The sequence below is a fragment of the Rhinatrema bivittatum genome, chromosome 6 (genome assembly GCF_901001135.1).
Source record: "Rhinatrema bivittatum chromosome 6, aRhiBiv1.1, whole genome shotgun sequence".
Classification (NCBI taxonomy): Eukaryota; Metazoa; Chordata; class Amphibia; order Gymnophiona; family Rhinatrematidae; genus Rhinatrema; species Rhinatrema bivittatum.
Window position 1 is genome coordinate 182,250,158 of NC_042620.1, and position 26,095 is coordinate 182,276,252.

The following is a 26,095-nucleotide window of genomic DNA, read 5'->3' on the forward strand; positions in this document are numbered from 1 at the left end:
GAACCTGTAGATATTCTCGAACCCTGGGAGAAGTTTGGAATAACAGACTTTGCACTTGAGCTTGTAACTTGATGATGCGGTCCATGGTGAGAAAAACACGGCCCCGCTGGGTGTTGAAGAACACTCCCAAATACTCCAAGGACTGAGAGGGAACGAGCTTGCTCTTGGATAGATTGACCACCCAGCCCAGTGACCGTAGAGACTGCAGAATTCTGTGAATCGCATCCGTGGCTAAGGCCTTCGACTTCGCTCGAATCAGCCAGTCATCCAAGTAGGGATGCATTAGGAGACCTTCCCTCTGGAGATGAGCTGCCACCACCACCAACACTTTGGTGAAAGTCCGTGGCGCAGTCGCCAGGCCGAAGGGTAGAGCTCGAAACTGAAAATGCTGTCCCAGGATGCAGAACCACAGAAACAGTTGGTGGTCCTGAAGGATCCCTATGTGGAAGTAAGCCTCCGTGAGATCTAGCGAAGCTAGGAATTCCCCTGCCTCACCGAGGAAATGACCGACCGGAGAGTTTCCATGCGGAATCCTGGGATCTTTAGATACTTGTTCACCTTCTTGAGGTCTAGGATGGGATGGAACGATCATTCCTTCTTCGGTACTATGACGCATATTGAGTACCGACCCCTTCCTTGCTCCTCTGGAGGAATGTGAACTATGGCCCTTAATTGTAGCAGCCGCTGCAATATGTCCCGAACCGCTGTTCTTTTTTTGGCATACCCGATCTTGGGGGGCGCCGAGCAAAATCTAAAGCGTAGCCTTGTTTTATCACGGACAGGACCCACTGATCTGTGGTCACCTTGGTCCACTCCTTGAAGAATAGGGCCAGTCTGCCCCCTACTGCCGGGATCGAGGAGTGGACCAGCGCTCCTTCATTGGGAGGATTTTGCACCTGAGGAAGGGAGAACCGCCCCAGGTCTGCCAAATCTTCGACCCCGAAAGGACTGGGTTTAGGTTTGCTGCTTTGCCAGAGTCGAACGAAAGGACAAAGTGGGCGACTTAGGAGGTCGATATCTCCGATTCCCCCTAAATCTGGCTTGAGAAGAGAAGGAACCGCGTGAGCAAGCGATGCACCTTATTCTCTCCCAGCGATGCACCTTATTCTCTCCCAGCGACTGAATCATGTTGTCCAGGATCTTACCAAAATTTAACTTACCCTTAAAGGGCAAGGACCCCAGTTGGGCCTTAGAAGACACATCCGCAGACCAGTTGCGCAACCACAAGAGCCGGCGAGCCGCGACCGCTGACACCATGGACCTGGCGGACGTCCGGAGGAGGTCATGAAAGGCATCAGCACAATAAGCCACTGAGGATTCCAAACGGTTCACCTGAGCCGCTTCCTCGGCCGAGAAATCTACATTGGCCTGTAACTGCTGCACTCAGAGAAGCCTGGCTCGCATAGCAAAATTACTACAAATAGCTGCCCGGACTCCCATGGCTGAGACCTCGAAAATCCGTTTGAGTTGCACCTCTAACTTCCTATCCTGTAGATCCTTGAGCGCAGTCGTTCCTGTGACAGGAATCGTGGTTTTCTTTGTGACAGCAGATACTGCAGAGTCCACTTTTGGGACCTGCAGTAGCTCCAAGGCGTCCTCTGGCAGAGGATACAGCTTATCCATGGCTTTACTGACCTTTAATCCAAGATCCGGGGTATCCCATTCCCGGAACAACAAGTCCGATGCAGAAAAATGAAAGGGAAAGGCAGTAGCAGGACCTCTCAGGCCCAACAAGACAGGGTCCATCTTCCCGAGTTTGGTTTCCTCGGGAGAGCTGTCAATGCCCAGCTCAGAGACGATAGCTGGAATAAGAGATGCCAATTCGTCTTTACGAAAAAGGCGAACCACTTTAGGATCATCGCCCTCAGCCGCCTGAGAACCCCTCTCCGCCAGTGGTGGATCTGGCTCCGGGTCATCCGCACCCTGCGGAACCTGGGGTTGACAATCTGGATCCCCAAGATCTGAATCCAGATCAGAGGAGTCTGTATTCCCCTGCGGATCCCCAGTGCGGAGGGAGCGCTTAGCTTTAATAGGCTCCGTCCCCTTATCCACCTTGGCGCGCTTAGCCGCCCGTGTCTTATGGGAATCTAATTTTCCCCCCGGAATCAGCTTGCCTGCCTTCCTTGTCTTAAAGACTTTGTGTAAAAAAGCAATGAAGGAAAACTCAGAAGAGGTGTCAGAAGTCCCCTCAGGACTGTCCTCCGGGCCAGGGGAGACAGACTGCTGCCGTCCGCGGCATCGAGGAAGGCAGAGAGAAGATAAAAAAAGCTGAAAAAAGTTCAAAACTCCCCCCCCCCCCCCCGAGACCGAAAACGCGGCAACCCCCCGTGATGAGAGGAAGGGAGGGAGAGCCTGCCCGATCCAAAACTAAAGTACAGAAAATTTACCTCAAAATAAACTTTTAAAGCGAAAACGCAGCCTACCGTGGTCCAGGTTGCTGATCCTTAGGGTGGAGTGAGCCGGGCTCCCCGGTATCGCAACCACGCTGCCTCAAATATTTAGGGTCCTCAACCCCTGTCGGCAGCTGCCTCTGACCAGCAGGGGACGACCCTCTCAGAGCCTAACAACCCTCTGGGAGGCGGACCGTAGGAAACCTTTTTTTTTTTTAAGAAAGTTTTTAAAAATTTTACAAAAATTTAAAGAGACAAACCCTGAAATTCAGGAAAGTATATAGAAAAAAAAATCTAAAATTAATCAAGCCCAAAATAAAGACTCTGACCAGACTGTAGGTTTTGCACCTCCACCATCTGCTAGAGACAGAGAAATACTGGCGGACTGTAGTTGGCACTCTCCTATATAAGGCGGAGCTTTGTTTTTAAAACATTTTATTTATTTATTTACTTATTTTTACTATACCCACGTTCAGGACGAAAGTCTTATCACATCAATAGAGACATCTCTGTCTCTATCTGCTAGGGGGGGGGGGTGGGAACCCAGCAGTCTGGACTGATCCGGGTACGTACAGGGAAAGGATGTTAGGGAGCTGACTGGGATACTGCCCAGTGCCCAAAGAACCTTAGAGAATAGCCACTTCCATTAGCAATGGTTACATGGAATAGACTTAGTTTTTGGGTACTTGCCAGGTTCTTATGGCCTGGATTGGCCACTGTTGGAAACAGGATGCTGGGCTTGATGGACCCTTGGTCTGACCCAGTATGGCATTTTCTTATGTTCTTATGTAATCCATTCCTTCCCACCAGGTACCCTGTGAGCCTCTGTTCAGCCTATGAAGCAGTTGGTGCTTTGGGACATCCATCAGCAGGGGGCAAACAGACAGGGTATATTTCTGAGAAATACGTATACACCGAAAATAACTTGAAATGAAAACATAACATTAATGAGACAGCAATTCAGCACAGTAATATTTTGACCAATCTGCATTAATATTACTATTTATAAAGATTTAGTAATAAAAATAATCGGAGAATATTGTGAAACTATAGTGGAAATACAGTTACATTTAACTTGTTATATTTCAGAGCATCTGATCTAAATCTCTTCTATGTAAACAAACAATAAAATAGATGAACACATCTAAATTATCCTTAAGAAACATTAAGATTCTGATTTACTAAGCTTTTTTCCCCACAAGAACAGAATGGGAGTAAATTAGGCCTTAGATGAATTTACTGTTTATGAAAGGTCTAGGGCAGAGCTTTCCAAACTGTGTGTCGGGACACGTTAGTGTGTCGCCTGCAGTGTGCAGGTGTGTCGCGCAAGCCCGGTCAACTCTGATGCGAGTTTGGGCTTTTTTTTTTCTAGAGATTCACTTTTTTTTTTTCAGTTTATGGGTTGCTTATTATTGGGTGATTTTTGCTGTCAATCGCGTTTTTTTGGGGAGCTTGGTGGGTGGAACGAGCCCAGCCATCCTTGCATTGGCTGCTGCTGCCGATGAGGCCTGGCCATGAGGAGTACTGACTGCAAGCAGCAGTGTCTGGTGATCATGGAAGGGAGTGAAGCACTTAACTGGCAACAATCAAAAAGACGAGGTACATGAGTGTGGGGGCCAGACATGTGCTGGGGGGAGAGAGATGAGTGAGTGGGGGGCAAACGTGCTGGGGGGACAGACATGTGCTTGAGGAGGAGAGATATGAGTGTGTGGGGGTCAGACATGTGCTGGGGGGAGGAGAGAGATGAGTGAGTGGGGGACAGACAATTTGTTTTATTATTGTTTCTCATAAATTATAACAATAACATGAATCTTGGAATATATATTTTTAATATAAATTTAAGGTTTTCATGAGATAGGTTGTGTCGTGAAACATTTTATTTATGTATATATTTAAGGAAACATACATAAATTGTCGAAATATGTTTCGTTCGTTTAACCTTTAACCTCTGGTTTACTAGTAGACTGAATTACCGTGTCGTGAAATTATGTTTGTCTAAAAAGTGTGTCACCAACATGAAAAGTTTGGAAAGCTCTGGTCTAGGGGAACACATTCTGAGCACATTAACAAGCATGTACATCAAAAAAATAAGTAAAGAAAAACCAGTGCCAATTCATTCAGTTTTCTGCCAATCAACCTCATGCTTGCTTTGAAAATCATCAGCATTTCTGGCTAGGAAACCAAAGATGACTGTGGAATGTGTGTTCTAAAATTTGAGCACTGCTTAATGCCCTTGCATGGAAATCCCATGCAAATTAGGGTATTAAGTAGTAGGGATGTGAATCGTGTCCTCGATCGTCTTAACGATCGATTTCGGCTGGGAGGGGGAGGGAATCGTATTGTTGCCGTTTGGGGGGGTAAAATATCGTGAAAAATCGTTAAAAATCGAAAAATCGAAAAACCGGCACATTAAAACCCCCTAAAACCCACCCCCGACCCTTTAAATTAAATCCCCCACCCCCCAAATAACTTAAATAACCTGCGGGTCCAGCGGCGGTCCGGAACGGCAGCGGTCCGGAACGGGCTCCTGCTCCTGAATCTTGTCGTCTTCAGCCGGCGCCATTTTCCAAAATGGCGCCGAAAAATGGCGGCGGCCATAGACGAAAAAGATTGGACGGCAGGAGGTCCTTCCGGACCCCCGCTGGACTTTTGGCAAGTCTCGTGGGGGTCAGGAGGCCCCCCACAAGCTGGCCAAAAGTTCCTGGAGGTCCAGCGGGGGTCAGGGAGCGATTTCCCGCCGCGAATCGTTTTCGTACGGAAAATGGCGCCGGCAGGAGATCGACTGCAGGAGGTCGTTCAGCGAGGGTTCCGGCGCCTCGCTGAACGACCTCCTGCAGTCGATCTCCTGCCGGCGCCATTTTCCGTACGAAAACGATTCGCGGCGGGAAATCGCTCCCTGACCCCCGCTGGACCTCCAGGAACTTTTGGCCAGCTTGTGGGGGGCCTCCTGACCCCCACGAGACTTGCCAAAAGTCCAGCGGGGGTCCGGAAGGACCTCCTGCCGTCCAATCTTTTTCGTCTATGGCCGCCGCCATTTTTCGGCGCCATTTTGGAAAATGGCGCCGGCTGAAGACGACAAGATTCAGGAGCAGGAGCCCGTTCCGGACCGCTGCCGTTCCGGACCGCCGCTGGACCCGCAGGTTATTTAAGTTATTGGGGGGGGGGGGTTCGGGAGGGTGGGGGATTTAATTTAAAGGGTCGGGGGTGGGTTTTAGGGGGTTTTAGTGTGCCGGCTCACGATTCTAACGATTTATAACGATAAATCGTTAGAATCTGTATTGTATTGTGTTCCATAACGGTTTAAGACGATATTAAAATTATCGGACGATAATTTTAATCGTCCTAAAACGATTCACATCCCTATTAAGTAGTACTCCCTGATGCAGAGAGATGCGATGGCCTAACCTGGGTCAGAGATGGGGTTCAATTTACAGTGCTACTGTGCAGGCACAAAAAAAATCTGAAAAAAGAAATCTTTCCTACTCCACTTAGCTGGCTAAGTTCCTGATAGTGCTGTTCGAATTTACATTATATAATAAATGACTGAAAAATATAACTAGTAGGATTAGTATCTGTTGTTATTGAGATGGAAACCTAGAATGAATGAATTGGAACTAAACTAGTTAAGAACCTCTATGGTACTTTGAATATGTTTAACTATGAACTAAAATATATATATGCTGTGATATTGAATTAGAAAGGTAAACACTAACACAAAGCACATGATCATTGACCATGAATATGAATGTCAATTCTATAAACCGTTGTGATCTTCTTTTAGAATGATGGTATATAAAATGCCCAAATAAATAAATAAATAAATAAATAAATAAATGTTTGGCTAAGTATGGACTTATCCAGCTGTGGTCAGTCACTGCCACATAGCTGAATAAGTCAGTATTTATCTGGCTGGATAGCTGTCTCTACTTAACCAGATAAGTCCGTACTTATTCGGCTAAGTGGCAATGGCTAACCACAGCCAGATAACTGGATAAGTACTGACTTTCTTTCCTTCAAAAAGTATGGAAACAGAAATAATTAATGAGCGGCTTTCATAATTCCTAAGACTTATTTGCCAAAAAGAACATGAATGTGTGAATATTGCTACCCTTAACATAAGGTTTGGGGGTAATTTGCATGGAGCAGCAGTTCCTACCCTTAACAGAAACAAGAGGATAACCTGCTCGGAGCAACATTACTACCATAAGAAACTTGCTGGGCAGACTGGCTTTGGTCATTTTCTCATATTAGGTAAAGATAAACCAAGACTTTATCAGTGAAACATACATAAAGCCAGCCCTTTCATACATGCTATACTAATAACATTTAACCATTCTCCAAAATATAAAATAACTAAAGGAAGCTCTACCTGAATATAGTTATGTCAGAATTTAATCAGAAATAAACTATGAGGGCAAATAAGGGCTGCAAGGTTTATTCCAGTTTACCAATTTGTTTTCTTTCATAATGACAGTTACAGTCCTTAGTTGATCTCTATCTCCCTTTCACTTTTGTTTCAACTAAGAATCCTTTGTATGTAATCCATAACTTAAAATTGTTACTATTTTTATCTTCTCAACCTCCACTTAAAAGCAAGAAACACAGTGAAGATGATAATATAGGTTAGATGGGGGGGGGGGGGGGGGGGACGGGGGACACAACCCATAGGTTTCTTTCGGGTCATTACTATTTCCTACGTATTGCTAATACTGTAATGGAAGCATATTTCCTCTAGCCTCTCCCTGCTTGCATTCGTCCTGGGAGACCAGACAGTCAATTCTACACTAATCCCAGACAGGAAGGCAGGCAGTTTTTACCCTTGGATGATTGAATTAAGAGGGTTTTTAGTCAGTAAGGATTTTTTTTCTCCATTCTGTGCCTACAGAATACTTTTTTTGGCGTCAGCTCCTTTATTAAGAGCAAACACAAACAAAATTAATATTTTCATAGATGTTTTCTTCCTGAATACATAATCACAGAAAGAACATCCTTGAGTGTAAATAGAAATTAATACATACATAATTAAGAATTTGATGGGTGTGAAGCCAAATGAACTAAACCTGAACGGACTGGGAGTGGAGCAGAATAGGGAGGGGACCTTCTTCCACAGAACTAGCGGTAAGGGCAGGACGGGGGCTAAGGAACAGGAGGCGGTCGCCAGATCAGGCTCCCTGCCGTCCTGCTGTCTAAAAATAAGGTCACCAGCGTCCCTTCTTCACGGGCCCCGCTATCTACCCCATTCCCCTTTCTCACCCGCTTCTCTGGGACGGGCTCCGTACCGGAATGAGAGAGCAAAAAGGACAGAAGATGCCTCCGGTCGTCGCAGCCTCACTCTTCGCGGCTCCCGTCACTGGACAAAAACCAACCGCCAGCGGCTGGCCAACTGGCACCGCACAGAAACAGGAGGTGGGACGGCTTCAGTGCGTCATCTCAACGCGACGAGAGCGGGAGCGCCCAACTCGGGTCATAAGTAAGGGTCTGTTTGGCGGCAGGGTGCCAGGACTGTGATTTCGCTTCTATGTCGCGTTCTGATGATGTTATGCCCTTGCCTGGCTTTCTATCTGCCGAGGCGGAGCTGGAAGTTTTGCTTGCTTGCTTGCCTGCCTCCCCGGCTTCGGCGGGTCTGATCCGGAGCCCATCTACTTTGTCTACAGGTGGCTAACACAGCCGGTTGTCCCGTTTTGGAGTTAGTGCTGCTTCCATCGTCTTTTTGCGGGGATTTCGATTCTGGTGCTGGGTTTAGTTCCTGGGGAGTCTGGAAGTGGCTGCGCCGAGCGTCCAGTCCCGTCAGGGTAAGGAAGGGACCGAGAGCAGGATTTCGAGATGTGAGGGCTATATGTCATTTAGGACCATTTATTTATTATTATTACTGCATAGAAATGGTCCCTTGGGAGCTGTCATGTAAGTTACTACTAAAATTGTTAGCTAGATTTTGTACTTCAGGGCCGGGATGGATGTATGCATGTTACAATTGTTGAATATTTTGAGGTTGTATTGAACGAAGGTACTGTCCAAAAGCATATGAACTCTATTTCAAAATATTTTGTGAATCCCATCATAACGAGCTTTCCTTCCCAGAAAGACACCAAATGTATAATTGTTGCATAACTTCCAAAGGAAAGATAAACTTTTCAAGCAATATCTTATGAATTTATTTTGGAAATTAGCGGTATATAAAACATGTAAATAACCTAGAATTATGCAAACTAAATGTAAATCAAGATAAGGATGTGCATTGACTGGACTGCACTCAAGACAACACCTGCTGCTTGTAGTCTGCCTACCAGCATCTAAAGCTATTTATTTTTATTTTTTTATTTGTTTGTTTGTTTATTTAGGCGTTCCAGATCATTTTGATCTATTAGTATGAATTAGAATGATTAGTAACAAATAAAAGTGGACTAACATGGCAAACACATTATTTTACACAAAAACTCAGATTATCAGAAGGAGCAAAACAATTTAAATTATTTTTTTTTTTATTTAAATCTTTTTTTTATACCGATGTTCGTTTGCACATCACATCGGTTTACAGTTTAGCGAGGTTTTGGTAGCAGAATAGGAGAAATTGGGAAATTACATTTTAACAGTTTTAAGAAAAAGACTTGCAAACATTTCAGGGTAGATAATATCATGTACAAATACTTATATCAGGACCCAGAACTGAAAAGTGGATTGATTTTCAGTATTTGTATGCTAATGTGTATTTCATCCAATCAATTACCACACCAGGTGGAAAGTGTCCCATATAAATGCTCAACAGTATCTTTGGAATATTAAAAGGGAAACATCCTCTTGAAAATACAATTAATTTCTTTTAACGATGTTTTCATTACTCAAAAGAATTTTTTAGGAAGGAAGTGGATTGTTTCATAAACTTCAATGCACTACTGACTTGTAGTGCCTTGTGTGGATTTTAATCATGAACGTTCCACCTCCTACCCAATGAAGTTTTTTTTTCAAAGTTTTTTATGAATTGCAGTGTGCTTTAAAAAGATATAATAACTATTCTTAACGGCAGTGTTGGTTAAAGTCCCGCATCATTCATTATTAACACCAACCAAGTGGTTGAAAATTACCCTTGCCGTTCAATGATAACACAGACTCCGTTTGAAAACTTACTGTCCACCCGACAAGGCCTTGTTTCTGACCCAACAGGGTCTTTCTTCAGGGGAAGTCGATCGGCGTTATTAACATGGTCGGATGTTACTTATCTTGTGCTTGTTATCCTTCAAATGCCTCACCAAAAGGCTATAGGATGCTGCATAAATCGGAGATTGTAGAGGAACCTCCTTCCTTCACTGCTGAATGATTCTTTAAAGTTTTCACGAGCTGAAAAGCTTCGTTGCTCTACCATGTAGAAATGAAGTTGAACGCTCTCCACCAACGCTCAATGCTCTGCGGGCTCAGAGGGATTTAAATCTGATTTAAGTTTCTGCATCATCACGTTCATTTTATGTCTGAAGAATGATAGGTCAGATCACTGCACAAAAGGATATGGAGTTTAAATCCCTCTGAGCCCGCAGAGCATTGAGCGTTGGTGGAGAGCGTTCAACTTCATTTCAACATGGTAGAGCAACGAAGCTTTTCAGCTCGTGAAAACTTTAAAGAATCATTCAGCAGTGAAGGAAGGAGGTTCCTCTACAATCTCTGATTTATGCAGCATCCTATAGCCTTTTGGTGAGGCATTTGAAGGATAACAAGCACAAGATAAGTAACATCCGACCATGTTAATAATGCCGATCGACTTCCCCTGAAGAAAGACCCTGTTGGGTCAGAAACAAGGCCTTGTCGGGTGGACAGTAAGTTTTCAAACGGAGTCTGTGTTATCATTGAACGGCAAGGGTAATTTTCAACCACTTGGTTGGTGTTAATAATGAATGATGCGGGACTTTAACCAACACTGCCGTTAAGAATAGTTATTATATCTTTTTAAAGCACACTGCAATTCATAAAAAACTTTGAAAAAAAACTTCATTGGGTAGGAGGTGGAACGTTCATGATTAAAATCCACACAAGGCACTACAAGTCAGTAGTGCATTGAAGTTTATGAAACAATCCACTTCCTTCCTAAAAAATTCTTTTGAGTAATGAAAACATCGTTAAAAGAAATTAATTGTATTTTCAAGAGGATGTTTCCTTTTTAATATTCCAAAGATACTGTTGAGCATTTATATGGGACACTTTCCACCTGGTGTGGTAATTGATTGGTTTAAATAATTTAGTGAACCCTATACGATTTTTGGTGCCTAGCAATTTTAATGTGTATTTCATGACATCATTTGGGGATGTACATTAGTTTTAGATTAAAGATTACTCTCCTGAGATAGGTAAAAATAATCCTGTATGTTACAAACTGAAATACAGCTGTATTAGCAATTTTTCATCTGTCCTTTGATCTGTTGCCACACATTGGCTATTAGAATTAAACTACTGGACCTACTAAACAGGCTACAACAATAAGTTTCTATCTGAACCAATAATGCTTTGGTTTTGATAACTACCGGTATATGCTTGTATATGTAATAACAGAAGTATTTTTTTAGCCTACCTTCCAAAGAGAAAGAAGGTTTATGAGATCATTTGTGTGTCCTCTCTAATAACTTTTCTGTTTGGGATCATTGACATGAAATTTTGAGGTTATGTCAGGGGGGACATGAGGATTCTGAGTAGGGTGGGTTTTATTTTTTATCAATCCATATCCACATATCCTGGACACATGTGCATGTCTTGGAAAGTAGGCTGGAATAGTTCTGGGTCTAACTTCATATCAGTGTAATTTGTATATGGTATGTTACAAAAAAAAAGTGTTCTCGGCAATTTCTTCATTGTACTTAGTGCTGACATGCAATTAATTTCAGCAGCTTTAATTACATACCTCCTCAGAAAATGATTTTGAATATGATAAAAGAAAACAATTATACACATCATAACTAAAATGATTATTCTGTGCATAGCTATGATAGCTAACCCTAGAAATTATTGTAGCTCCTGATGGTGAAGTGTGCTACTCAAATTAAATTATTTATTGGTTGAAATTTGGTATTTTATCTTGAGTGAAAGTGGCAATCCTCAAATATACCGGTTGTACATTAGTCACTGCTATAATTTATGCATAAGAACATAAGAAGTTGCCATACTGTTTCCAACAGTGGCCACTGTTTCCAACAGTGGTCAATCCAGGTTACAAGTGCCTGGCAAGTACCCAAACATTAAGTAGATCCCATGCAATAGATATTCCCTAAGTCAGCTTGATTAATAGCAGTTAATGGACTTCTCCTCCAAGAACTTATCCAAACCATTTTTGAACCCAGCTACACCAACCTCCCTAACCACATCCTCTGGCAACAAATTCCAGAGCTTAATTGTGTGTTGAGTGAAAGAATTTTCTCTGATTTGTTTTAAATGTGTCACATGCTGACTTCATGGAGTGCCCCCTAGTCAATCTCTGAAAGTGTAAATAACCGATTCACATTTACCCATTCTAGACCTCTCATGATTTTATAGACCTCTATCATATTCGCCCCCCCACCAGCCAACTCTTCTCCAAGCTGAACAGCCCTAACCTCTTCAGTCTTTCCTCATAGGTGAGCTGTTCCATCCCCTTTATCATTTTGGTTGCCCTTCTCTGTACCTTCTCCATCGCAACTATATCTTTTTTGAGATGCAGTGACCAGAATTGTACACAGTATTCAAGGTGTGGTTTCATCATAGAGGGATACAGAGGCTATATGACATTTTCCATTTTATTAACCATTCCCTTCCTAATAATTCCTAACATTCTGTTTGCCCTTTTTGACTGCTGCCACACACACACTGAGCCGATGATTTCAATGTATTACCTACTATGATGCTTGGGTCTTTTTCTTGAGTAGTAGCTCCTAATATGGAACCTAACATCGTGTAAATGCAGCATGGGTTATTTTTCCTTATATGCATCATCTTGCTCCTGTCCACATTAAATTTTATCTGCCGTTTGGATGCCCAATCTTCCAGTCGCGCAAGGTCCTCCTGCAATTTATCACAATCCGCTTGTGATTTAACTACTCTGAATAATTTTGTATCATCTGCAAATTTGATTACCTCACTCATCGTATTCATTTCCAGATCATTTATGCATTTATTGAAAAGCACCTATCCAAGTACAGATCCCTGAGGCACTCCACTGTTTTGATGACTGATTCTGTTAAAAAAAACAAAACAAAAAAAAAAAAACAACAACCCAAAAAAACTATACACACACCCAAACTACAATTTTCTTATCTGTGGCTGTATTTTATTTTATTGTTCTTATACTTATACGAAAATAGTATTAGCTCCAGGCTTCCTTGGTTTGGAGTAAACTAATTCTGTGATCTCTGCTTATAGGACAAATGGGTTCATGTGAATTATTCAAAGACCTAAAGAGATTCCATGTCTTGCTTGGTAAGTAAGTCTGTATTTCTTCATGCTAGTTTGTATCATGTGGTTGGTGCTCTCCCCATTCAGCACACTGGGATTAATGCACCCTGGTAGGGTCCTGACATAATTTATTACCCTAATACTATTACTGAATATTAACACAGGCATTTCCAAATTCAATCCTGGAGAGCCACAAACCATTATGCATGAGGGATATTTCCATAGAGTGGAGGAAGTGCCTGCAGATACATTTCATGCATATTCACTGAGGACATCCTGAAAACCACTGGTTTGTGGCCTTCCTGGATTGTTTTTGTGGACCCTTAATATAGCACTACAGACTGTACAGACGTATGTCCAAGTCAATCCCTGCTCTTTGAAGCTTAAATTATAGTCAAGACATGCAGACAAATAGTTAAGAGGTTTTGCTTAAAATCAAAGGATCATTTGGGAAGAAGGGGTGGGTACAAAGGGAAATGGGAGGTTTGGATACAAAAGGTGTGGGTTTCAAACGATGGTGGTGGGATTTTGTTTGGAATAGCTGATATTGACGATGATTGTTGGCTCTTGCTGGTTAGTCTGATTATTTGTCAGTACATGTGGTACCTGTTAATGAAGAAATAGTTTACAAGAAAAAATCCATAAAGGAATTGTTGGGAAAAAAACCAGAAAAGGGAGGATTATTGTGGTGGTAAAGAAGCAGGAAATCATATCTTCACTTTCTCAAAGTTGATATATCAGGAGAAGATGGGATTGGGTGGGTGTGGGGCAGGAAGAGTAAGAAATAAAGTCAGAAAAATTAACATTTTTCAGCACTTAAGCCTTTAAAAGAAATGCAAGAACTTCAGAGAAACAAGGAGCTCCTCTCTTTGTCTGGATTTAAGAGGTTGTTTTTTTTTCTGGTTTTAAGGTGGCACTGCCTAGGAGAGGTTTCACTTCTTGAAATAAATCTGAATAGTTTTTTTGGGGGCCTAAATTTGATTTACAGAATTGAAATGAACTATAATGGAATTTTGTTAGAAGAAATATGGGAACAAAGAACAAGAAACATATCAAAGAGTCAAGGACTGATAAAATAACTGAAAATAGTGTTTCACATTCATTTATATCTTGGAGGAGGCACTTTTTGTTCAACAGGAGACTTATTAAAGGCACCTCCTTCCTAGGTGTATACAGGAATGCATCTTCAGGTTTTTAATGGAAGTCAATGGGAAAATAGGTTTTGATATATGGAATTTCAGTATACAGAAAAATTACAGGAACTTGTCTCTTCTGTATATCAAGGGATTGTACTTCTGAACTGGATTTTTAAAAAATATTAATAATCATCCCAACAAATGAATTAGACGTTTCTTCTCTGTTTGTGTTTTGGTCTGGCTCACCATCCTATATAACCGAGCTTCCAGCCTCTTTGTACCATGCTACATTCCCATTCATTGTTATTTATGATGGGGATTTCCAAAGCTGAGATCAGTGTTGCCAGATGCCAAAAAGTTTTATAGCCCAACCAATCACAAAATCTAGCCCAAAATTTATAGTTCCTATTATAGGCTATAACCACTATACAGAACTAAACAATGCAAATCAAATTTTAGTTATGCAAGATTTCTACACAAAGTCCTGCATTGCATGCAGACAAATTGACAAAAAATCCTGCGTCTAATAACTATGGATATAAAAAAAAAAAAAGCAGATCTGCACATCCATTTGTTTACTCTCCTTAGCCTGCTCTGTTCAAACATCCTTTAAAAACAAAATCTATTACAGTGAAATTTTTTAGGCTGAGATTGTCCTAGTTTCTTTTGTGGCAAGATTATGTGATTTTATAATCAGCTCCCGCTCTCTCAGCCTGACTGCCAGCAAATTCTGTGGTTACATAATACAAACTTTCCTGGAAGATATGATCATCCTTGCAGGGTCTGTCACCCCTTTGATTCGGTAAGAAAACAAGAAGGCTTGAACAAATAAATGATTTGGCTAGGAAAGCTGATGAAAGAAAATATTTACATCCCTGCCCTATAAACATTTGTTCTAAAAATCTACCAAAAATGTTTCTTGAAATTCTAATCAACATTTCGTTGTGTTGCACAATCGTCATTGTGAATAAATGTTATCTGTAGTATGTTTAAACTAGATTTAATAACCTGATTTCCTAATGCTGCACCTGAATTACCAAAGCCCTGCACATCCATATTGTATAATCCTCAGCAGGATCGATGCAATGTATGAAACAGCAAGGCACACAAACCCGCCCTTGGGCTGGTAAAACGCATCACCAGCAACAAAGGAGGAAAGTAGGGATAAAGACACAGCCTAAAAGAGAAGGAATTTTTCACTGAGCATTTCTCGTTAACGTGTTGCCAACCTTTCCTTAAATAATACCTTTTCAAGGAGCAGAGTCAATTTTAAAAGGCCTGCACACACAAATAATGGGGGTTATGCGTGTGGCCGGGCCCTGCGTGTTGATCTCATTTTAGAAAGGGCCCGGCCATGCGTGTAACTCCCGATACATGCAGAAGTGCCAGGCCTGAAGAAAGGGTCTGGGTGGGGGGAGCAGGCCAGGACAGCGCCATTAGACATTGTCCCGGGGAAGCGCATGCTGGCAGCCATAGAAACATAGAAATGACGGCAGAAGAAGACCAAACGGCCCATCCAGTCTGCCCAGCAAGCTACGCAGTTTATCCATTTTTTTTTTTTTTTAATCTCCCCCCCCCCCCTTTTTTTTTCTCCCTCCCACCCGTCACTATTGGCTTCCAGCACCCTCCGGCCCCAATTCCCTTCCACCCCTCCACCAATGCAGAGAGCAGCGCCGTATCCGCATCCCAGTGAACATCCAGCTCAATCAGGGGTAGCAACCGCCGCAACAAGCAGCCACACCCCTGCCCCATACTCTTACCCACCTCTTGTTTGTTTGTTTGTTTTTTGTTTTGTTTTTTGGAGATGGCAGCCCTCCATACTTCCGCTCCGTGAAGGTGGAACACAAACCACTGGCCACTGGCATCCCGCTCCGTGAATGCCTCTGTGGCTACTGCCGCTCCGTGCAGTGTTTTGCTGCCTCCTCTTTATTCATGCCCACAAGACTTTATGGATCCACAGTGTTTATCCCACGCCCCTTTGAAGTCTTTCACAGTTTTAGACTTCACCACTTCCTCCGGAAGGGCATTCCAGGCATCCACCACCCTTTCCGTGAAGAAATACTTCCTGACATTGGTTCTTAGTCTTCCTCCCTGGAGCCTCAGCTCGTGACCTCTGGTTCTGCTGATTTTTTTCCGACGGAAAAGGTTTGTCGTTGTCTTTGGATCATTAAAGTTTTTCAAGTATCTGAAAGTCTGAATCATATCACCCCTGCTCCTCCTTTCCTCCAGGGTGTACATATTTAGATTCTTCAATCTCTCCTCGTATGTCATCCGATGAAGATCCTCCACCTTCTTGGTCGCCCTTCTCTGTCCCGCTTCCATCTTGTCTTTGTAGATACGGTCTCCAGAACTGAACACAGTACTCCAGGTGAGGCCTCACCAAGGACCTGTACAAGGGAATAATCACTTCCCTTTTCTTACTCGATATTCCTCTCTCTATGCAGCCCAGCATTCTTCTGGCTTTTGCTATCGCCTTGTCGCATTGTTTCGCAGACTTCATATCATTAGACACCATCACCCCAAGGTCCCTCTCCTGCTCCGTGCACATCAGCCTTTCCCCCCCCCATCGAATACAGTTCATTCGGATTTCCACTCCCCATATGCATGACTTTGCACTTCTTGGCATTGAATCTCAGCTGCCATATCTTTGACCACTCTTCCAGTTTCCTTAAATCCCGTCTCATTCTCTCCACTCCTTCCGGCGTGTCCACTCTGTTGCAGATCTTAGTGTCATCCGCAAAAAGACAAACCTTACCTTCTATCCCGTCCGCAATGTCGCTCACAAAGATATTGAACCGGACCGGTCCCAAAACCGATCCTTGCGGTACACCACTTAAAACCGCTCTCTCTTCAGAGAAAGTTCCGTTTACTATCACACATTGTCTTCTGTCCGTCAACCAATTTGCAATCCAGGTCACCACCTCGGCACTCACTCCTAAGCTTCTCGTTTTATTCACCAGTCGGCATGCGGAGTTTACTTCTGCTCCGGAGGAGCATAAAAACAAAAAAATTGGCGATAGCTAGGGTAGGTTTAGGGGTCAGGGAAGAGTGGGGGGAAAGGATAGGGTTAGGGAAGTTGCCTCCCAGTCCGCTCCTTTATTGAAGCGGCCTGGGAGGGAACTGGGCAAAGGCCTGATCTCGTCATCACGCGATTCTTTTAAAATCGCCCCCGCACGCAGAGGAAGCCACCTGCCCACACATGCGCACCAGATTTTAATGTGCACGCGGGAACCGCATTTTATAACATTCGCGTACCGATGCACTCATGTTATAAAATAGCCACGTCCATGTGTGCGTGCAGGCCTTTTAAAATCTACCCCTATGTGATGGCACTTTCTAAATTTTTCTTTGAGAAAAGAAATCGCTGCCAGTTTTCCCCCCCCAGGGAGCGATTGCTGTTGGATCACCCTCCATGGTGCTTTCCCTATCAAAACCTCAGTTTTTCAGGAGATAGCTTATGCAAGAATGAAATAGCGAAGCCGCAGCTCCCAGGGAGGGCACCGTTCCAGGAGAGTCTCCTCTACCCCTGAACGGCCTTAGAAAGTTAACAAGAGAGGCAGATGTGCAGGAGAATAAGGAATCCCATTTTCGAGAACTCAGAAGATGGAGTTTTAAAACGTGGTTTCTCAAAAGCGCACAAAAAAACGCACACGCCCTTAAAAGTAGCCCAAAAAAACGCAATCCACAAAAGCCCCAAATTTCCCACAGTCAATCTCCAAAACTAGCCCAATTGGGTGTGAAATCTGCCTGACTAGTAACGCTGCCTGAGATGCCTTGAGCCTTTTCATTTATCTATTTTTATTTTTTTTTGACTCCTTGAGTAGGCATCATTCTCCACCCTCTATAACTCGTCCATCATAGCTTGAGTGCTTGGTAGGGAACCACAGGCTGCATCTCCTTTTGGAGCCTGGGGTCCCATGTGAATTCCTCTTATAGGTGTCCATTGCATTTGACTACTGAGATTCCCTCCTTCCCAGTGGCTGTGAAAACTTCCCCTTCCTTATTATCCTAGTACACCAGACAAGACAAATGAGTTTACTCTGGCCCCCAGCTAATGTAGGCAGAGGATGTACCTTTTCTTCCATCACATCCCTGGATGAATGGAGGTGCAGTCTGGGCTCTTACAGTAGTCTCTGTCTCCAGCAGATGAAGGACATGTATGGATTGATGCAGCAAGATCCAGGTTAAGCAAAGGCTGGCTTGCTCCTTCAGCAATACCTCTTCTTGAGCCAGTTTCTCCTATTGAATAGCTTTACTTCCTAGGGCCTTTTGTTTTCACCAGTGGAATGGTAGTTCCCCTCACTTATTCTCTCTCTCCCCTCCCCTTCCTTTGTGGCAAAACCCTTCGTAAGGTTTTACTGCAAATAAAGGAGAGAGCTGGTTTACAGGAAGCAGGGATTCAAAGAGAAAGAGTGTTTGTGCAGCATCTGCGGGGCCTGGCTCTTTCTGAAGAGGTGAGTGCTGCAAAGCAATCTCAGCCGATGTCAAGAGCCATCTGCTAGTTTCTACACAGTTCTCTCCCATAACCCATGTTCCTGGTCTGCCTCTGGCTTGCTGCTGGAATGAACCATGGCCAGCGATGTGCTGCCTGTGGAGCTACTATGCTCTTAGCATGGTGAGCTCATTCTGCCCCACATGCGACATTGAAATGGGGCCGCCTCCTGCCTATTCATCTCAGGCTTTTGGACTCCTCTGTTCCCATGGGGTAAGGGGAGCAAGCAACTGTGCAGGCGGCAGGGGATTGTACCGTGATGGCATGGATATTGCCAGCTTCCAACTCCTTTATTGGCACTCATAAGAACATAAGAAATTGCCATGCTGGGTCAGACCAAGGGTCCATCAAGCCCAGCATCCTGTTTGCAACAGAGGCCAAAACCAGGCCACAAGAACCTGGCAATTACCCAAACACTAAGAAGAACCCATGCTACTGATGCAATTAATAGCAGTGGCTATTCCCTTAGGGGTGGATTTTAAAAGCCCTGCGCGCGTAAATCCTTCTGGATTTACGTGCGCAGGGCCCTCGTGCGCCGGTGTGCCTAAGTCCCGGGGCTTTCGAAAAAGGGGCGGGAGGGGGCGTATCCGGGGGCGTTCTGCCAGCCCGGGGGCGTGGCGCCAGCCCGGGGGTGTGGTCAAGGCCTCCGGACCAGCCCCCAGGACCGGAACATGAGCGGGGCTGCCGGCCGGCGCGCGCAAAGTTACGCCTGCTTTCAGCAGGCGTAACTTTGCCGACAAAGGTAGGGGGGGGTTTAGATAGGGCCGGGGGAGGTGGGGGAGGGCGAAGGAAAGTTCCCTCCGAGGCCGCTCCAAAATCAGAGCGGCCTCGGAGGGAACAGGCAGCGCCGCTGGGCTCGGCGCGCGCAGGTTGCACAAATGTGCACCCCCTTGCGCGTGCAGACCCCGGATTTTATAAGATACGCGTGGCTACGCGCGTAGCCACGATTTTATAAGATACGCTACGCGCGTATCTTATAAAATCGCGCACCAGGCGCGAACAAAAGTACGCGATCGCGTATTTTTTAAAGATCTACCCCTAAGTATAATTGATTAATAGCCATTAATGGACTTCTCCTCCAAGAACTTATCCAAACCTTTTTTGAACCCAGCTACACTAACTGCACTAACCACATCCTCTGGCAACAAATTCCAGAGCTTTATTGTGCGCTGAGTGAAAAAGAATTTTCTCCGATTAGTCTTAAATGTGTTACTTGCTAACTTCATGGAATGCCCCCTAGTCCTTCTGTTATTCGAAAGTGTAAATAATCAAGTCACATCTACTTGTTCAAGACCTCTCATGATCTTAAAGACCTCTATCATATCCCCCCTCAGCCGTCTCTTCTCCAAGCTGAACAGCCCTAACCTCTTCAGCCTTTCCTCATAGGGGAGCTGTTCCATCCCCTTTATCATTTTGGTTGCCCTTCTCTGTACCTTCTCCATCGCAAATATATATTTTTTGAGATGCAGCAGCCAGAATTGTACACAGTATTCAAGGTGCGGTCTCACCATGGAGCAATACAGAGGCATTATGACATTTTCCGTTCTATTAACCATTCCCTTCCTAATAATTCCTAACATTCTATTTGCTTTTTTGACTGCTGCAGCACACTGAGCCGACGATTTTAAAGTATTATCCACTATGATGCCTAGATCTTTTTCCTGGGTGGTAGCTCCTAATATGGAACCTAACATCGTGTAACTACAGCAAGGGTTATTTTTCCCTATATGCAACACCTTGCACTTGTCCACATTAAATTTCATCTGCCATTTGGATGCCCAATCTTCCAGTCTTGCAAGGTCCTCCTGTAATGTATCACAGTCTGCTTGTGATTTAACTACTCTGAATAATTTTGTATCATCCGCAAATTTGATAATCTCACTCGTCGTATTCCTTTCCAGATCATTTATATATATATTGAAAAGTACCGGTCCAAGTACAGATCCCTGAGGCACTCCACTGTTTACCCTTTTCCACTGAGAAAATTGACCATTTAATCCTACTCTCTGTTTCCTGTCTTTTAACCAGTTTGTAATCCACGAAAGGACATCGCCTCCTATCCCATGACTTTTTAGTTTTCGTAGAAGCCTCTCATGAGGGACTTTGTCAAACACCTTCTGAAAATCCAAATACACTACATCTACCGGTTCACCTTTATCCACATGTTTATTAACCCCTTCAAAAAAATGAAGCAGATTTGTTAGGCAAGACTTCCCTTGGGTAAATCCATGTTGACTGTGTCCCATTAAATCATGTCTTTCTATATGCTCTACGATTTTGATCTTGAGAATAGTTTCCACTATTTTTCCCGGCACTGAAGTCAGGCTCACTGGTCTATAGTTACCCGGATCGCCCCTGTAGCCTTTTTTAAATATTGGGGTTATATTGGCCACCCTCCAGTCTTCAGGTACAATGGATGATTTTAATGATAGGTTACAAATTTTAACTAATAGATCAGAAATTTCATTTTTGAGTTCCTTCAGAACCCAAGGATGCATACCATCCGGTCCAGGTGATTTGCTACTCTTTAGTTTGTCAATCTGGCCTACTACATCTTCCAGGTTCACAGTGATTTCATTCAGTTCATCTGATTCATCACCCCTGAAAACCAACTCTGGAACTGGTATCTCCCCAACATCCTCATTAGTAAACACGGAGGCAAAGAATTAATTTAGTCTTTCTGCAATGGCCTTACCTTCCCTAAGAGCCCCTTTAACCCCTCTGTCATCTAATGGTCCAACCGACTCCCTCACAGGTTTCTTGCTTTGGATATATTTAAAAAAGTTTATATTATGAGTTTTTGCCTCTATGGCCAACTTCATTTCAAACTCTCTCTTCGCCTGTCTTATCAATGTTTTACACTTACCTTGACAATGCTTATGTTTTATCCTATTTTCTTCAGATGGATCCTTCTTCCAATTTTTGAAGGATTTTTTTTTGGCTAAAATAGCCTCTTTCACCTCACCTTTTAACCATGACGGTAATCGTTTTGCCTTCCTTCCACTTTTCTTAATGCGCGGAATACATATGGACTGCGCCTCTAGGATTGTATTTTTAAACAATGTCCAAGCCTGTTGAACACTCTTAACCTTTGCAGCTGCACCTTTCAGTTTTTTTCTAACTATTTTCCTCATTTTATCAGTTTCCCTTTTTAAAATTTAGTGTTAGAGGTGTAGATTACTTATTGTCCCCCTTCCAGTTATTAGTTTAAATTTGATCATGTTGGGCTTTTTTCATAAAAAATATTTAAGAGTCTATAAAAAATATAAAAAGCAAAAAACAATTTTGGAATAAAATAAACATATGAAGGTGAATGATTAAAAGATCGATTGGTGTCTGTTGAGATAAACAATGTCAGGCTTGCTGACACCTTCACACAGGTGGGTTTAAATTAAAAACATTTTTTGCCCTTCATTATCAAAGTTGGTAATTGAAATCTCCCATTATTATTGCACTGCCAAATTGGTTAGCTTCCCTGATTTCTCCTAGCATTTCATCATCTGTTTGACCATTTTGTCCAGGTGTATGGTAGTATACTCCTATCACTATACTCTTTACCCAACACACATGGTATTTCTACCCATATAGATTCTACTGAGCATTTAGTCTCTTGTATGATCTTTATCCTGTTGGACTCTATCTATACCGTCCAGGACGTAAAGTGACACCCCTCCCCTCCCCCACCAAGTTGATCCTCCCTATCATTGCGATATAATTTGTACCCTAATATAGCACTGTCCCATTGGTTATCCTCTTTCCACCAGGTCTCTGTGATGCCAGTTATGACAATCTCATCATTTACTTGTATACACTCTAACTCACCCATCTTACTTCTTAGACTTCTGGCATTGGCATACAGACATTTCAAAGTGTGGTTTTTGCTTGTTTTAACAACCTGCTTTTCAGTTGTTTGGGATAATTTGTAAATCTTTAGCTCAGGTGATTTTTTACATATAGGCACATGGACTACGTTTGCTTTTAATGGAACCTCTCTGTTGGGATGCCCTAACTCTCCTGTTTCATTAGTATCCTTCAAGGTTACATTTCTCTGAACCATGCACTCCTGAGTGACTGTCGGCTTTCCCGCTTGTTCTAGTTTAAAAGCTGCTCTATCTCCCTTTTAAAAGTTAGTGCCAGCAGCTTGGTTCCACTCTGGTTAAGGTGGAGCCCATCCTTTTGGAAAAGTCTTCCCCTTCCCCAAAAGTTTCCCCAGTTCCTTACAAAACCGAATCCCTCTTCCCTGCACCATTGTCTCATCCACGCATTGAAACTCTGGAGTTCTGCCTGCCTCTGGGGACTTGCGTGTGGAACACGGAGCATTTCAGAGAATGCCACCCTGGAGGTTCTGGATTTCAGCTTTCTACCTAAAATCCTAAATTTGGCTTCTAGAACCTCTCTCCCACATCTTCCTATGTCGTTTGTGCCCACGTGTACCACGACAGCCGGCTCCTCCCCAGCACTGTCTATAATCCTATCTAGGTGACGCGTGAGGTCTGCCACCTTTATACTAGGCAGGCAAGTTACCAGGCAGTCCTCATGTCCACCAGCCACCCTGCTATCTACATTTCTAATAATTCAGTCACCAACTATGATGGCCGGCCTAACCCTTCCCTCCTGGGCAGAAGCCCTGGGAGACTTGTCCGCAGTGTTAGAGGACAATACATCACCTGGAGACCAGGTCCTTGCTACAGGATCACTTCCTGCTACACCAGGGTGATGTTCTCCTACTGGGAGACCTTTTTGATCCAAGGCAGCACTGGGGCTGACAGACTGAATTTGGGACTTGGCTACTATGTCCCTGAAGGTCTCATCAATGTACCTCTGTGTCTACCTTAGCTCCTCCAAGTCTGCTACTCTAGCCTCCAGAGATTGGACTCATTCCCTGAGAGCCAGGAGCTCTTTGCACCGAGTGCACACATACAATTTCTCAATGGTGGGTAAAAAATCATACATATGACACTCAATGCAAAAGACTGGAAACATCACCTCTTGCTGCTGGACTCCTGCCTTCATCTTAGTTTTATTGAGTTCCTAGTTAAGTTTAGGATACTAAGGGAGTTGGAATTAGAGTACTTTAAATTTACAGGTGAATTTATTAATTAATCAGCTAGTGTCCTACAAGGGGCTGGAACAATATTATGATTTAGATAAGAGCCTGATTGATTTTTAATGAGAAAGTGTCTCTTGCCTAAAAATCAAGGGTAGAGTGGGTGGGAAAGACAGACACTAGAATTAACTATCACTGGCTTGCTTATTACCTCAACACACACAAACTCTAAAGAATATATCCCACGATTTCACCTCTCTCCAGTTTGTGGTACTTAGTTCTTAGTGCTTCCATTGATGATAGGAAATTATCACAAGCACTAGATAAGGGGATAGTGTCAGCATGCAAATTAAAAACATCCAAGACAAGAATGTTTGTTTTTTACGTCTGCCTTTGTAAAAAAGCTGAGAGATTTAGTTCTAAAAATTCGGGGGACAATATGTTAAACATAGATCCCAGTTAAAACCAGATTTAAGAAAAAGTACCTCCATTGGGGAGCCACCTTCAGCTGTAATAGAAATTTTGCCAACACCAGTATCCCTCTGCCAGGTTTATTTGGCCTAGATTTAGAGAAAATATCTGATAATTTTTAATGAACAATTCGTATGTGTTAGCTGTAACTGAGCTGGTCTCATGTTTTCTGCGATGTGTTTGTGTAAATTGATTTATGATTGTATTACTTGTACTCCGCCTAGTTCCCGCTTTAGGCGGTTTATAAATATAAATAAAGATATTCTAGGAACTGGATCTGGTGTAACAATACAGTGTCTGATGGAAGAAGCCAGGCTTCTGTAAGACACAGTACATCAGGGGAGAGGTCTTTAAGTACATCTATAAAAGCCAGGACGTTACACCAAATAGCCTGACAGTTTATCAGGCAAAGGGACAGAGAATTATTAAAGCTAGATGAAGGGGAACGAAGGCAGTGCTTTTTAAAATCATGCCCCGAGCGGGACACATAATGCCCTCTACCCATTACCTATTACCCAGGAATAGCCTCCCCCATAATACCCAAATCAGTTCCTCCCATACTGAGACCAGCCAAGCTTAAAGCCATACATAAAGTTAACAAAAAACATGCTGAGCCATACAGCCAAAAACTGTTCAGCTGAAAAACAAAGCTAAGTCAATGAAAGCCTTAAGTTAAAAGTAGAGATGGCACTTGGGGCTCCCCAGGGGTGTGGTTACCATCTGCCAGGGAGTATTTTCCCAGAGTATGTGATTATGCACCGGATTTTCTGTGCAATGCTGAGGTCTGGTGGGAGTTTGTCAAGGGTTCCATTCCTGCTGTCAGGGTTAATTCTGAAGCAGCCAAGGATAGCTCCAAGTACCATGGATTTCCTGGCTGCCCTCACCTCCTCTGTATCCCCTAGGTAGGGAATCAGGTGTACATTAGCAGTTAGATATGGTAATTCATTGGACTCTATGGGGGAAGGGGAGTACTCTCTAATAACCAAGGAGCCCTCATCCTCAGAAGAGTCTTCCATAAGGAAGAAACAACAGTTCTCATTACTCAAGTTCTTTGGTCACTCAAGATATTGGAATCTATGGAGGGAAATCTGATTTTGGAGAGAATCTGCAAGCTTCCAAAGGCCTTTCTTCTCCATAAAACCTTAAAACGTATAGGATTGGCAGAGTGGGTATCCCCTTAGAGAGGGCTTAAGGGGAGTAAGATTATGAACAAATTGTACCCCTTACCTGTGGCGTATAAGGAGTGCCACCTCCTAGTTTCTCTGATGCACACTCTGGTGTTGGTTGTAACATGCAAGACTACTATACTAATAGAAGGCAGTTCGACTCTCAAGGATCTGCAGGATGGGAATATTGAAGCCCTCCTAAAACAAGCTTTTTTGGCAGTGGGGCTGTGCATGCAGTCCTTTATTTGTGGAGAATATTTTGCTGTGGCCATGGTTTGCTGGATTCAGCAACTTCCTGAGAGTCCATGGTCAACATATTTGAAATTAGGCATTGCCTTTTAGGTGGACGCCATGTATGACTTTGTGAGGGTCTCTTCTCGTTCAGTAGCCTCAGTGGTTGCGGACCAAAGACTATTATGGTTCTGTAATTGGGCCGCAGACATTGCATCCAAAACTTACCTCAATAAATTGCCCTTTAAGGGGCAAGTTACTGTTAGTGAGGAGCTGAAAAATCCAGTTAAAATTTTGGGAAAATCAAAGCCCAGAGACTGCAGTTTTTGGCCTCAGGGTGCCAGAAGCTACAGTCTCTTCCGGGGAGTCTAAAAGATTCAGACCAGGGAAGCAGTCCCCCTTGTGGGGGAGATTCACTTTCTTGGTAGGAATCGCTTCTTTTGTGGGGCCAAGAAACCAAATAGTGAAACCCCTGGGATGTCAAGAGGTGTTTGACCATCCCAGTGAGATTCAGTGGGTCTCTTTTGAAGTAATTCTGATGGGTGTTCATCTTCAGCAGTTTTGCTGGGAGTGGACCTACATCACGTTGCATCAGTGGGTCCTAGATATTGTGCAGAAGGAATATTCCCTGAAGCTGCAGGTCGATTGCCAGGAAAGAAGTGGTAAGGGCTACCATGGAAGAATTTCAAAGACTGGAAGACGTGATTCTTGTCCTGACCAGGACCAAGGAAAATATCCTTTTGTCCTATATTGGACCTGAA

General features: G+C 43.4%; 1 protein-coding gene across 5 annotated transcripts in view; it reads left to right on the forward strand.

The window, feature by feature from the left end:
• Positions 1-7,897: 7,897 nt before the first annotated feature.
• The window catches only part of LOC115093880 (STE20-related kinase adapter protein beta-like), a 79,839-nt gene continuing 61,641 nt past the window's right edge, over positions 7,898-26,095 (forward strand). Inside the window, exons 1-2 of one of the 5 annotated variants that reach the window (XM_029606264.1) lie at positions 7,898-8,215; positions 12,759-12,815. In XM_029606264.1, the coding sequence (XP_029462124.1) occupies positions 12,804-12,815 (12 nt within the window). In that variant the 5' untranslated portion in view covers positions 7,898-8,215; positions 12,759-12,803. The remainder of the gene's footprint in view (positions 8,216-12,758; positions 12,816-26,095) is intronic. The other 4 variants (XM_029606268.1, XM_029606265.1, XM_029606263.1 and 1 more) reach the window with 4 other exon arrangements.